The sequence below is a fragment of the Mchenga conophoros genome, linkage group LG15 (assembly GCF_057382185.1).
Source record: "Mchenga conophoros isolate Kocher_MC1m ecotype Shallow Benthic linkage group LG15, M_conophoros_male_GT1.1, whole genome shotgun sequence".
NCBI classification, from domain to species: domain Eukaryota; kingdom Metazoa; phylum Chordata; class Actinopteri; order Cichliformes; family Cichlidae; genus Mchenga; species Mchenga conophoros.
Window position 1 is genome coordinate 40378192 of NC_140540.1, and position 13355 is coordinate 40391546.

At 41.7% G+C, this 13355-nt stretch overlaps 1 protein-coding gene across 3 annotated transcripts in view; it reads right to left on the reverse strand.

Annotated features, from left to right (window-relative positions):
• ttll7 (tubulin tyrosine ligase-like family, member 7) overlaps positions 1–13355 on the reverse strand; it is an 82202-nt gene that overhangs the window by 60584 nt on the left and 8263 nt on the right. For all 3 annotated transcript variants that reach the window (XM_085246348.1, XM_085246349.1, XM_085246347.1), the window contains exons 2-6: positions 8610–9035; positions 8211–8342; positions 6366–6487; positions 3759–3826; positions 3347–3505 (exon numbers count right to left, since the gene is read on the reverse strand). In XM_085246348.1, the coding sequence (XP_085102474.1) occupies positions 3347–3505; positions 3759–3826; positions 6366–6487; positions 8211–8342; positions 8610–8634 (506 nt within the window). In that variant the 5' untranslated portion in view covers positions 8635–9035. The remainder of the gene's footprint in view (positions 1–3346; positions 3506–3758; positions 3827–6365; positions 6488–8210; positions 8343–8609; positions 9036–13355) is intronic.

A 13355-nucleotide genomic window follows, 5' to 3' on the forward strand; every position in this document is an offset into this window, starting at 1 on the left:
ATATGTCTGGCTTGCTGCAGATGCCAATACTAGTGGTACTTTCAATCTTCGCATGCCAAGAATAGCTTTAGCCTACTAATCAATAGATGTAGTTGGAAGGAGAAGATAACAGTATGTCCTTACTGAGCACAAAATGATTAGAAATACTTTTATAATAAAGGCATTTAGCATTAATAGCTGAGAGGGTCAGAGTCATGCCCTGATGGTATTCAGTGAGCCTCCACAGCCTTCAGTGAAAATATGTAAAAATGAGTCCAGTCTAGTTTGAACAGGACGAGCTGTCTGGCGCTACGACGCATTCGACCATCCAAAAATGCTGTTACTCTATTCATTAACTTGCCATCTAAACAGAACGGTTTGAGAAATGATTGCGCATGAAGCAGACAGGTACAGCGCAAATAATGGTTTGTCTGGGCCATAGCTGGCCAGCATCTGGAGATTATTGTGATTTTCTGTAGCCAAACTCCATTCAGTCTAAATGGCACAGTGCATCACATGTTCTAATAGGGTCATTTAGCCATGCGCAGGTTAATAGCAGCAGACAGTGCGCTCCGTTTTAACCTCCACTCTAATTCATTTGCTTTGGTCTCATGTCACTGGCACTCAGTTCTTATGAAGAGCAGACTGTTGCCGGCTGGACTTAAGATGTGTTTTATTAGTTTGCGTACGTCCACGTGGTTGTATGTGTGAGGGGACGACATTCGCAACAGTGTGCGTCTGTCTGAATGTGTGTGGTGTACATACGTGTGCAGTGCGGGTGAGGGGTCATTTTTAAACGATCTTCCACTATGCGCGCACAAAGCGACTGACCTATATCACCATCACTCATAGTTAAAGCAGACTCGGGCTAACCTGATTACGTGCACAGCCAGGAAGGCTCCATTATACGCAAGCGAGCAGGAACACTGCACACATAAACGCAACACAGGGCTAAAATGTGGAGAACTGATTGCTCCAAAACAAACACACACAAAAGTAATTTAACTATTCAAGAGTTAGGTCAGAAATTAGAGGTCAAAAATGATTAGGCCCCAGGTAATCAGAATATATTCTTATTTAGTTTAGGTGCTCAGTCAACTTCATCAACTCCTAGCTTACCAGAACACTGCACTGTTGTTGATAAGCCTCAAAGGGGGGGGGGGGGGGGGGGGGGGGTTACTAAGGTTTAGTTTTTCAGGTTATGATCAAATAAGGTCTTAGCTAAGCTTGATTAAAAAAAATTCATTACTTGTAGATCTACTCGAGTATAATGTCGCTGTTACTTTGGGTTTATCAATTAGCGGCGACTTCTCTACTACAGACGAGCGTTTTACCTGCCTGCTTATTGCAGCACTCAAAGTTTTTTCAGTTTTTATGTGGAGGGGGGATTTCATGGACAATGTGAGGGGCTTTCCAAACAGGCAGACAGAAAGCTGAATGATGAAGACAGGGTTAACAGTGTTAGTTAGTCGAGTGGAAGTAGCAGAGGAGACGACATGATTGATGAGCCAGGGTGTCAGATAATCACGGCCCACTCTCCCCTGCCTATTTAATTTGGCACTGGAGGGGATCTCGCCTTTTTAAGCTCTGCACGCGCTTTTATTTTGTTTCCCTTATAACAAGCTGGGCTTCAGACACAAACAATAACTTCATTTAGTTGGTTGACGGAAAAATAAATTACAGGGGGTAGATATAACTTAATTTCCTGCCGCGTCACACCATGCAAAAAAAAAAGGAGAAAAAAAAGAGAAAAATCTAATCTTGTGAGCCGCCTGCCGTTGAGTGGTCGAGCTAAACTCATCATCTTTCATATTCTTAATGTATTGCAATAATTCAGCCTTTGCTGCCTTTTATTCTTTAATAAATAAGGGCTTAGTGCAGCATGGAGTTATAAGTAATGCGCACATTATACCAGAAAGGACAAATTCAAAGAGAATTAGAGGGAGAGGTGAAGCACGCTGAGTTATTTGTACTTCAATATCCCCACCTATTGGCGCCAGTGATGATGGCACTCCAAAGGATTTCTTCATACACACACTTCAGGGATCATATTTTCAAAGAATAATAAGTCAGAAAGAATATTAAATAAATATCTGGGATTTTCAGAAATTTCAACATATTCTTCAGAGCTTGAGATAGAAATGGTGCAACATTCAAACCAGATTATTTTCCCATATTTTAGCCTCTAAAAATATTCCATCTATTCATTTATTTATTTTTCTATCCTATAAAACTGTATTAGCTACAAAAACCAGCCTGGCCTGAATATTTAAAACCGAAACCACTTCACTTCCTTTCCGCTTGGCTATGTGACTGTGAGCACCACACAGCTTAAATCGACCCTGACTGCCTGCTTCATGTCAGAATATGAAATACAATTTAGGATATTTACCTTTTTCTCTTTGATATTAAATAGCAAAAAAAGAATGAGGTGCATCATCAGAGCGCTGTGCCCCTCCACCCCCTGGACCTCCTCAGGATCTATCGAACGCACACTGTTTTGCATAATTTTTGTCTGCCTCCTCCTTTAGGCACACCTCTCAATATAATGCCAAAAACATCACTGGTTACATCTTTGAAAGTTACTCAAGTTGCTCATCAACAAAAGCTAAACAGTTCAAACTAGGTCAGTTGTGTTGCTTGCTGGGGTTTTGTCTCTTTGCTTGCTTACAGTGCACACGTGTACCTCATACATTTAAAAAAAATCCAAGTCTCTGTGCTTGCATTTGGTCTCTTCATGTTTCAACCCTCCTGTAGTTAAAACATACAACGGGCGCATGACATCACAAGCATGAGATAGGCACTCAGCCCACGGGACCGCAAAGTATGAAATATGCATTCAGGTGCCACAGCCGGCTCATCTTCTGATAAAGCGATGCTATTGAGAGACGGAGTCCCCTGCAGCAGCCATCGTTGTCCATTTTCTAATCTGACTGGTCTCTGCTGATGGTGCCTCATAAAGGACTCCAATAATCACATGCAGAGACCTTCAGGGGGGGAACTACAGTAACTGCCAGCAACCATGTGTGCATGTGTGTGTGTCCTCCAATGGCGGCGATAACCTCTGATTTATGGAGAGTGTGACCATCGAGGACAATGAAGCCCACAATGAGATTCACCACACCCTCTCAGCTCAAATACTCAATCTGGTCCCAGCTATAATGCTATTTCCACAGACACCCATGTCAGGGTCACAAACCTCTTATTGCCTTGTTTTGTTGTGCTTGTCCTCCATTTGCTCTAGCGCTAATTTCCTCCTTCACCCACTTACTTATCATCTCCTTCAGCTACTCTCTCCTTCTGCTCGCTCCGCTTTCCTCTGGATGCGTACAGATTGCACCAGCGCGCTCGCTAGCCTCTGACCTACCCGTGGCCCATGGCTCCGTTGGCAGGTTTGACTATAAAGGTCTTCTGCTTGCGTTTCCTGCGTAGCTCTTTGACGTAGTTCTGGAACTGAGTGTACTCAGCAGGGAAGATCCAGGTTTTGGGTATGAAGCTGTACTCTTGAGGCTGGCACTTGATCATTCTGGAGAGATAAAAAAGAGAGTAACATAAATGTGTTTTATTCTCTCCTTTTATAACTATCTAGAGTCAGCCACTTGTAGTTTTTAAAGGTGCGGTTGTGCTTTCACTGCAGTGTCTACTTGTTTGTCTCCTAAGTGTGCAGTGCTGCAGACACCCTGTTGTACCTTGTAGCGCATGCAGGCTTTCACGCACATCTGCAACTCAACTCGTCTTCTAATTTAGCCGGTGTTGTAAGAGAGGAACAAAAAACTTACTTGGCCATGTTTCTTGCTAGGCAGTCTTTTCGGCAGATTTCGCCCATCCCAGGGAAATGGTTAATTCTCTGCGACGGGACATGCAGACATAATAATGTTGTTAGGGCCATTACGCCACTCAATTTCACCCCCACCCCTTCATAAAAATGAGCACATTAAAGGCAGCAACCTGAAGTGAGCTTACAATGTTCTGACATTTATGCCCAATTACGGACTCAAAACAAAAAGGTGACGCTGAGACCTTTCTTAACCTTTATTTAGTTTACCATGGGTTTTTTTTTTATACTTTAAAGGTTGGGGAGGGAAGAGGCGAGGAAAAAAAAAAGATCAATCTCAACTCAGAGGGGCCAAGGTAATTGGTTCTGCATCGCAAGCTCCTGCAGTGACAGTTGAATGAATTGCTTTGAATGTGCCGAAAGGGAGGTGGGGGTATAGGAGAAACTCTGGGTTTTCTGTATTCTTTGACCAAATGAGCCTGAACAGGGGCGTTAATTAGGCTCATATGAAGTGAAACTTGACAGCAAACTCTCACAGTACATCACTAAAAGGAAAAAAGGAAAAATTAAAAGAGGGAGAAAGAGTAGGAGAAGGGAGGGGGAAAAGGGAAAAAAAAACAAGGATGCAGAGGGTAAAGGGAATGCGTGATTATTATCCAAACGAGACAGACGTAATTAGGGATTCGGAAGAGATTGCACAATTATGCCAATGCTGCGAGACGACGTGACTCGTGAGGGGAAATCAAAACCAATTGTTGAGGGACTTCTACTTTTCTTCTGAAAAATTATCTCATGAAGCACCACGGCAGCGTGAGGGAGCACTTAAAAAAAAGAAAAAACCTGACATCACCAGTTCTACGTGAAACATTAGCCACGTTACAACATGTTAAGCTGTTACACTATTTGTAATATTCAATCTACTTAGCTGAACTCTTGCTGCCCCTTTCCTAACAAGCCATACTATTCCTGACTAGCCTGTGATTTAATCGATCATTAGTGCCCAGTCTAATCAAATAAGCGCTCGAGAAGATGGATAGCTAATGCTCAGAGCTGACCGGGATCAGCCAAGTTCACTCAGCAGGGCGGGGGGGGGGTCAAACAGAGGTAAGATCACTCTCAGACCAGCATGGAGAACTCAGAACAACTCTTGTTGTTCAGGGCCTTCTTATCAACTTCACAGGTGACGTCTGAAACCCGCCCAAACATCCCCTGCTGCTCACAACTTGTCAGTTTACCCGTCAATCTTCCCGTCTCTGTGGAAGATGTTTGCTCTCATTGGGCTCACCCCGCCTTACTATTTGCTCTCACTCCTCTGATGGTTTAAGGAGGCCAAGAAGCCAGACTCTGTCTTCTGCCAGCTTATCACTTTTCCTTTTGTTCAGTTATATTTTATTAAATTGTTCCTATTATGACTTATTTAATTGTTATTTAATTTTTATTATTGTAAGTGAATGCTCTCATTCAGTTGTCTTCCAGCAAAATTCTCCAAATACCGCCTCCTTCCCATCTGTTCTCACCTCCTTTCTTTTTTAAATATACTCACAGTTTAATAGTTGTCATTTGGTGGTAGACAGAAATAAGGCAGACTGGTACTGCAAAGAGACCCTGGGTGGGATTGACCACATTGTACAGAAACACTTGGGTTCATCAGGTTCAACAATCCCAGTCACGATCTTCATGGAAACAGCTGTTTCCTAAAGTTTACATATGATGCTTCCTGTGTTCATTTATTTGATCAAAAGCTGAACGTCAGCAGGTTTACACGCTATAAATTTGACATGTTGTGGTTTACACAACCGAAGGATAATAAAGCAGCGAACCCTCCTTTTCTTCACACACACACGAATGACCTTTTTTTGAAATTCTATCTTTAATTCTTGGCAAACCTCTGGTAGCTAAGATTTATTCACATTTCATTTAATAGTTTGTTCTGACTATGTAAGAAACCGTCTATGGCATCTTAAAAAGTAGAGTTTTAATAGAAAAATCAGTTATAAGCAGCATGGTTATTACAGCATCTAAATCTTGTTTTTACTGACAGTGCATTTCAATCAGAGGCATCTTTCACATTCTTCTAATTAAACTCTTGAGGAAGGTAAAATCTCACCTTTCCTACTCAAATAATAATCTTTTTCAGACGTCTCGGTCCATATTCTTGAGCTCCAAAGATTAAGAGCCATATTTTCCTGGTCAGCAGAGGAATTGAACCCTTATCCAGAGAGCTCTCCTCTATAACCTCTAGATCAGCGGTCCCCAACCTTTTTTGCGCCACCTTTTATGCCCGACAATATTTTCACGGACCGGCCTTTAAGGTGTCGCGGATAAATACAACAAAATAAAACTAGTACCGGTACCGAAAAAAAAGATTTATTCATAACACACGTGAAAAGACCCAGGAAAACCGAGTTAACGATAAAAACGATAACAAAATAACGCTGAAAACCGATAAAAACCCTGAAAACCAGACATTTCACACCTGAGCCTCAACTCTCGCGGCCCGGTACCAAACGACTCACGGACCGGTCCGAGGCCCCGGGGGTTGGGGACCGCCGCTCTAGGCTATTGAACCACTAACAAAGGTGTACTGACTTAACATGGTAACCATGTATACCTGATAATTCCTGAGCTCAGCGATTTTCTCATGCTGCACAGCTGAGTCGTTCCAGATGAGGTTGGCAGTCTCATCATCATCACGGGTCTTGATGAAGTCCATTTCATTGATGACTATACGAACTGTGAGGGAAACACTCTCATTAGATTGTATTCCATTAATAGAGTGAGACATGCAGTCACTTAAATAAGCTTTACATACACTTTGATTTTAGGAAAACACCCCCAGAGGATTGACTATACATATCCACGACGGCAAAACAACTCAATGATATTGATGCAGAATAAGAATAAGAAATGACCTGGACCCACAAATCAATTATTTCTGCTTTGCAGATCAATATTTCACTCAAACATTTTGCAAGGCTTAAATTTTGTTTTTGCATACATTAGGGGAGGAATGAGACCCGGAGATTATAGATCAAAAAGCTCACAGCAATATTTACCATTCATGGCATGGTTGCAGAGCAGCCAATCGTAATGCCTCTCTTCAAAAAGATAAATTAATTGTCTGTAATGCATTCAAATCCCACTGGAAACCCCATAGTATGAGAGATAGGTGGCAAGCCCATTTGGACATTAATCCAACAACTATTCATTATTCAGCGAGTAATGAAAAATTCATATGCCCTAACGAAACAAGGTATTAATTAATTTCTTGAAAGCCTCCACAAACCTGGAGAAGGCTTGCCTAATGTTGCGTGTTTCCGATGTGACTTCATCCATCTGTTAACGTAGGTAGAGGCTCACAGTGTTTTGCTAACTGGAACAGGAAGGGTTTACATCACAGCAGGCCTATGCTTGCAGTTACTAGCAGGGCTTTGAGTCCAAAAAAAAGATTTAATCGGCCTTTCTTACACATCTTACTAAATCGACATCCTCAGGGTAGAGTCGGCATTCCCTTCTCAGTGTGTGTAAAGCAGATTTCCAACCACATACTCCCTAACCTTTAACCTTTTCTCGTAATGCTATCAATTCTGAAACAGAAAAAGACAGCTGCAAAAAAAGGTAACAGCAAAAATGAGCCATCTATCTGGCCCTTAGTGTTAATTTCCCTCCAAAATAGCTCTGCTCTACTCTCAGAATGGCCACTGTGAGGGTCTCGTCACAGCTAGCTGACTGACTCACAGCTGGACTTCCATCTACCTGCAAGATCCCTGCAGCATCCAACTTCTACTTTCTGCTGCTGACTCTTTAGTTTCATAGGTTGTAGTTCACCCCTGAGAGCCCTGCTGCCACATAGTATATTGAACATGGGAGGAATGCTTACAATGCTATTTCAGCCAATCTAAAAAAGCTCACCTCTAAGTTATATTACCTCAACAAAGATTTATGCATGTATATGAAGCCAAGCTGTCTCTTTGAGAAGTGTTTTGCTGGACTGCAACTCTTTTAGTTTTAACTGAAGCTATTAAATAAAGGTGGTATCTTTAAAAACAATCCAACGCAGCAAATTAGATTTTATTGTTGTGAAAACACTGTGATTGGATTTTGTGGGGTTTTGACAGACAGAGTAAGCCGTACTGAGGGCTGTTTCCGAGATTAATAGAAATTCACCTTGTCAGAGAACATTAATTCTACCACACGAGTTGCTGGTCTCACTCACAAATGAAATTTTCACAAGGAATGAATCAAAATAAAGATTCAGACGCTTGAATTTCGGAGACTCTGCGTTAAACGCGCTGTAGTGGAATCTTTTACGAGCTCCTCAGTCATGGTGAGAGAAGATTTCATCTTTCCCGACACCAGACAGTGGCTTGTATGTTTATTTTACTCATTTTTTTTCTATTGTCAAAAAATTTCAAATGCTTCTCAATAATAAATACAAGAAAGCAAATTACAATACCAATTTCATATTTTGTGCCAGCGACGTTGGCGGTAATGGTGCCTTTTTTCTTTTTGGTGTGCACCTTCCTCTTCCCGCTGCTCTGGTAGGAGCCCACAGATGGCCTGTTCACGGGGGACGCTCCTTGATCCTCTGGAGGAGGAGAAAACATACAACAAGGCTAGATACAGTCACAGCTTGTGCTCCAGACTGAGTCTTCTAATATATTTTGCTCATTTCTGCAGGGGATTTACTCTGGTGTGTTTATGAGGCTAGAATGTAAATGGTTTCGGCATCTATTTCGGCGTAGCTCCGTGCGTCATGATCCCTAAATTATTTGTGTGTGTATTTCTGCTAATGTGTACTTTTATAGGTGGTGTATGCACACACACACAAAAAAGTTGAATCTCTCTTACTCACCTCCATCATTGGGAGGGGAGGGCATCTCAGGGGTTGGAGGAGTAAAGGGACAAGCCAAGCTTTCTGCCAGGCTTGGCAGGTGGGCGGGCCTCACAGGGTGCTCGCAGCACCCCCAAGGACTCTCTCACACTCACACTAGTTAGTCTTCCCTGTCTAGGGCTGTGTGGACGAAGTGGTTCACAACGACCCAATGGATCATCTGAGCATCTCCCTGGCACCTTTCAGCTGCATGAACAGCAGTGGCGGCGGCGGCGGCAGCAGCAGAGTGTGAGTGGGCAGGGAAGTCAGAGGGGGTAGCAGTGGTTGGGAAGAGCGGGAGTGGGAGGACTTCTCAAGGGTCTGCACAACCCCAGCTTATTTACATCCCCAGCAGGAGAAAGGTGGGGAGGGGGTGGATGGGGGGGGGAGGGGAGTGGGTAGGAATGCCTGTGGAGGAGAAGAAAAACCATATTTTACAGCTGCAGAACAGTAGTAGTAGGTTGACTGCTCAAAGGGTGACTGCAGTGCACAGCGTGGATCAGTGTGTGCTTTCGACTGGAGCGCACTGGACGTGCTCTTTGATGTAAAGCAGCTCCAGCAGCAGCACACAGGCCTAACCCAGGCTACATCAGCCAATCTGACACTGGACAGAGTTCAGTCAGGACTCCATACAGCCGCGAAACTGCAATACTACTAATGAGATAAAGCTGTGTGATGGCTACAGTAATAATTGCCATTATTTGGAATCACTGTGAAATATTAATGTGGATGTCAAGTAAAGAGTTCTCTGCTACTCGTTGTGTCTTGTGCCAGCTGGGTTTAATTGTATGCCTGGGAGGTCACTTCATTCAAACAGATGGCATCTTTACAGTGGTTTGTTAAAAACATGCCCCGGGCTATAAACTGTGTGGGAAATTAACACCAGTCACCAGCCAGATTCTGTTATTATTTGGCTGTGGTCAGGGAGTGTGTCTTTAAACCTCTTTTGAATATAATCAACCATTATGAAGATTAAAACGGTCGCTGCTCGGGTAGCACAGTGTCTCGATGATTGGTAATGTTGCCTCACAGTGACACGTGTTGGACTAGGCTTCATTTCCTGCATTGTTTGTGTGTGTTTCTATGTTTCCTATGACTTCAGCAGTCCCTGTGCTCTAGCTGTAAAAAAAGAAGGCAGCATCAGTTGGAAAATCTAAACTGCACACGCATGAATCTGTGTGACTTAATCCAGTGATGGATTAACAAGTAATACACTGAGTGTGCTCACACAGAGCTGATTTTTAGGGTTTGGTGGTTGTGTGTTGCACTGAGCATGAGCTTATCGTGGTTTTGAGAAACCTGTATATACTACATGGATGCTGGATACTGTATGTATGTTTTTAAATTGCATTGTTTTTTCTGTATTGCTTTTATTTATTTATCTTTTTTCAGCACTTTGTTTGAAAGCACTTTATAAATAAAGTTATTATTATTATTATGTAATCACCTATTATACATTTCGGAACATTTTCTGCTTGTAAAGAAAGACGGTGGTTGAAATGGTGAGAAACTGAATGCACCATACAGAGATTAAAAGAAACCTGGCAGGGTTTCCTCGTAAAAGTTGGTGCTTTGATGTATCAGTTGAAGATACATGTTTCCATTCAGATTGTCCGAGCTGAATATTCATTTATCAACCTGCACTGTTGTTACTAACGAATCCTTTAGTATCTGTACTTCTACATGTGTCTTAGTTTCAGTGTCCCAGCTATCTAAATGTTGTGCACCATGTCTGTGCACTAAAGGACAGAAACTTCCTTGGGTCATGCAGCCTTACAACTTGGTCATTGAAAACCAGTTCTAGATGAGAACTGGACTTGTGACGTGTCATCAGCCGCAGACCAAGCACTGTTCCAATTCATAGTACGCATCAAGCCAAGTATGCTAAAAATTCCAGAATGTGTTCTCGCTCCTCCCGTTTTATCGAGCACGCATCGGTGGTGACTTGTGTCAACTTGGTGCAGCCAAATATCCCAGAATGCATTTCATCCAAAACTCAGCTGCGGAAAGCGGCTAAAAAGTTTGAAATGTTCCTCTTTCTGTGTCACAAAATAAACTTTTAAGATATTTCAGGCGAGAATGTAGCTGTGGAAGCTTCAAATATCTGCTCGATTTATCGAGACATCACATGTTTGCAAAAGCGCTCAGACGTTTTCGGAGACGTCTGTTACCCACCAGCTCGATAGCTGACCGGGAGGTCAATGTTCACCAGGGCCGGCGAGAACAGCGGACTCCCAGCACGTCGTTTTTAACACCCCCGGTCTTTCGCTACTCAGGTTAAACATGATATATAAGTCACTTAGGTAACTTCTAAATGTTAATGTTTGGTTTTTTCAGTGTTTTATTAGTTCCTGAGAAAATCTGTCTGGCTAAGATTCAATTTAAGCTTCATAACTGGACCATTTTATTTAATATTGAAGTCTTGGAGAGCTGTCAGTTTTGAACTTCACCTGTTCTGATTTAAACAGCTGACTCTGAATTAAATCAGAACATTAAAAATATTTAAATTCGGGAGTTGACATTTTCAGCGGGAGCAAATCCAGCATGTTAATACACGGAGATCCCGAAGGCTGCTCCAAGAATTCTGATTAGATTTTAAATATTTGTTCATTTCTCTTCCAAACCCCAGCAGCTGTCTGTTGTAAGTTTTGAGTGTTTACTAAAATAAAAATAAAAGCATTCTAACATCTCACCTGTTTGTTTTTATTCAGCCATACATGTATACTATTTTTATTAAGAGAGAGATGAAGCTTGTGATTCTGTCACGTAGTGATTGTGCTTAACATTATGAAACAGATGATGCTTAAAAGCGAATTTCGCCAAAGTGCTTAAGATACTTTTTTAAAATATCTTTTTTTCTTTAAAAAAATCTGCTACATCTTTCCATTGCAAATATTAATCACAGCTCAATTAAGAGGGAATGGCAGTAAAAACTCCGGAGCAGAGATGTCATCGAGCACACCGCCGTGCCCTTTGTAGAACGATCGTGCTGTGTTCGTGTACTTGAGAATTGAGAAACGGCCAATATGTAAATAGATTCTAACATTTGCTGTATGTAGCTGTTCTTAACTATGACAATATGACATTCAAAATAATGTTTTTTTACTGTCACAAGAAGTCGTGTCTTACTCATATGTTCTGCCTGACTCTGCTTGGAGCAGCTGCTTGTTGTGTTTGTGGAAATCCAAACACACACTCCCATTAGCGAAGCTACAGAGTGCCCTCTGGTGGACAAATAATGTAACATCAGCACTCGTGACATTGTTGAAGGGTGTTTCTTTTGTCTCTTCTTTACTTCTTACATTTTCATTCATCATAGGCTGTAATAGTTTTATATGTCAGACAAAAAAGGATCAAGTACTCTCATCATCTCATACAATGGCTAAATCCAATTTGACTGTCAAATTTTAGATTTGATAGCAGCCATGACGCCTGGGTGCTTTAATGTCCACACATGAATAACCAAGTTTATCAGGGCTACAGTCTGAATGTCAACAAAAGGATTAAAAACCTGGATGCTAGACAAACTATTTCAGCCACTCATGATTCTCACAATTAAAAAGGAGAGTTTGTAGAAGCTGATCTTTGAGCAGTGATGATTACTAATGGCCTGACAGTTTTGAATCTCCACAAGAGGTTCTGTGATACATGTGAAGGGTTCTGAGGCAATTAACAAGACGCTGTGATTGTTTTTCTGTGACCAACTTATTTTTTTTACTTTTTACTTTTTAATTTAATTTTAATTTTTCATTCTTACTATTTTTGAATGACATTACATCATGCCTTTTAGACATTACATTAAGTCTAAAAGGCAAAGTGTCACTGAAATATGTTTTCTATGACAAATACTATGTGTTGCATTTTGGACAACGCCGACTTACATATAATAATGCATACATTTGAAATAAATTGATATGATTTTCAGCATAGCAAAGTTAGCAAGATAGCAAGATTAATAAGTCTGTGAAATATAGTGATACAGTGGGGCAAAAAAGTATTTAGTCAGCCACCGATTGTGCAAGTTCCCCCACCTAAAATGATGACAGAGGTCAGTAATTTGCACCAGAGGTACACTTCAACTGTGAGAGACAGAATGTGAAAAAAAAATCCATGAATCCACATGGTAGGATTTGTAAAGAATTTATTGGTAAATCAGGGTGGAAAATAAGTATTTGGTCAATAACAAAAATACAATTCAATACTTTGTAACATAACCTTTGTTGGCAATAACAGAGGTCAAACGTTTACTATAGGTCTTTACCAGGTTTGCACACACAGTAGCTGGTATTTTGGCCCATTCCTCCATGCAGATCTTCTCGAGAGCAGTGATGTTTTGGGGCTGTCGCCGAGCAACACGGACTTTCAACTCCCGCCACAGATTTTCTATGGGGTTGAGGTCTGGAGACTGGCTAGGCCACTCCAGGACTTTCAAATGCTTCTTACGGAGCCACTCCTTTGTTGCCCGGGCGGTGTGTTTTGGATCATTGTCATGTTGGAAGACCCAGCCTCGTTTCATCTTCAAAGTTCTCACTGATGGAAGGAGGTTTTGGCTCAAAATCTCACGATACATGGCCCCATTCATTCTGTCCTTAACACGGATCAGTCGTCCTGTCCCCTTGGCAGAAAAACAGCCCCATAGCATGATGTTTCCACCCCCATGCTTCACAGTAGGTATGGTGTTCTTGGGATGCAACTCAGTATTCTTCTTCCTCCAAACACGACGAGTTG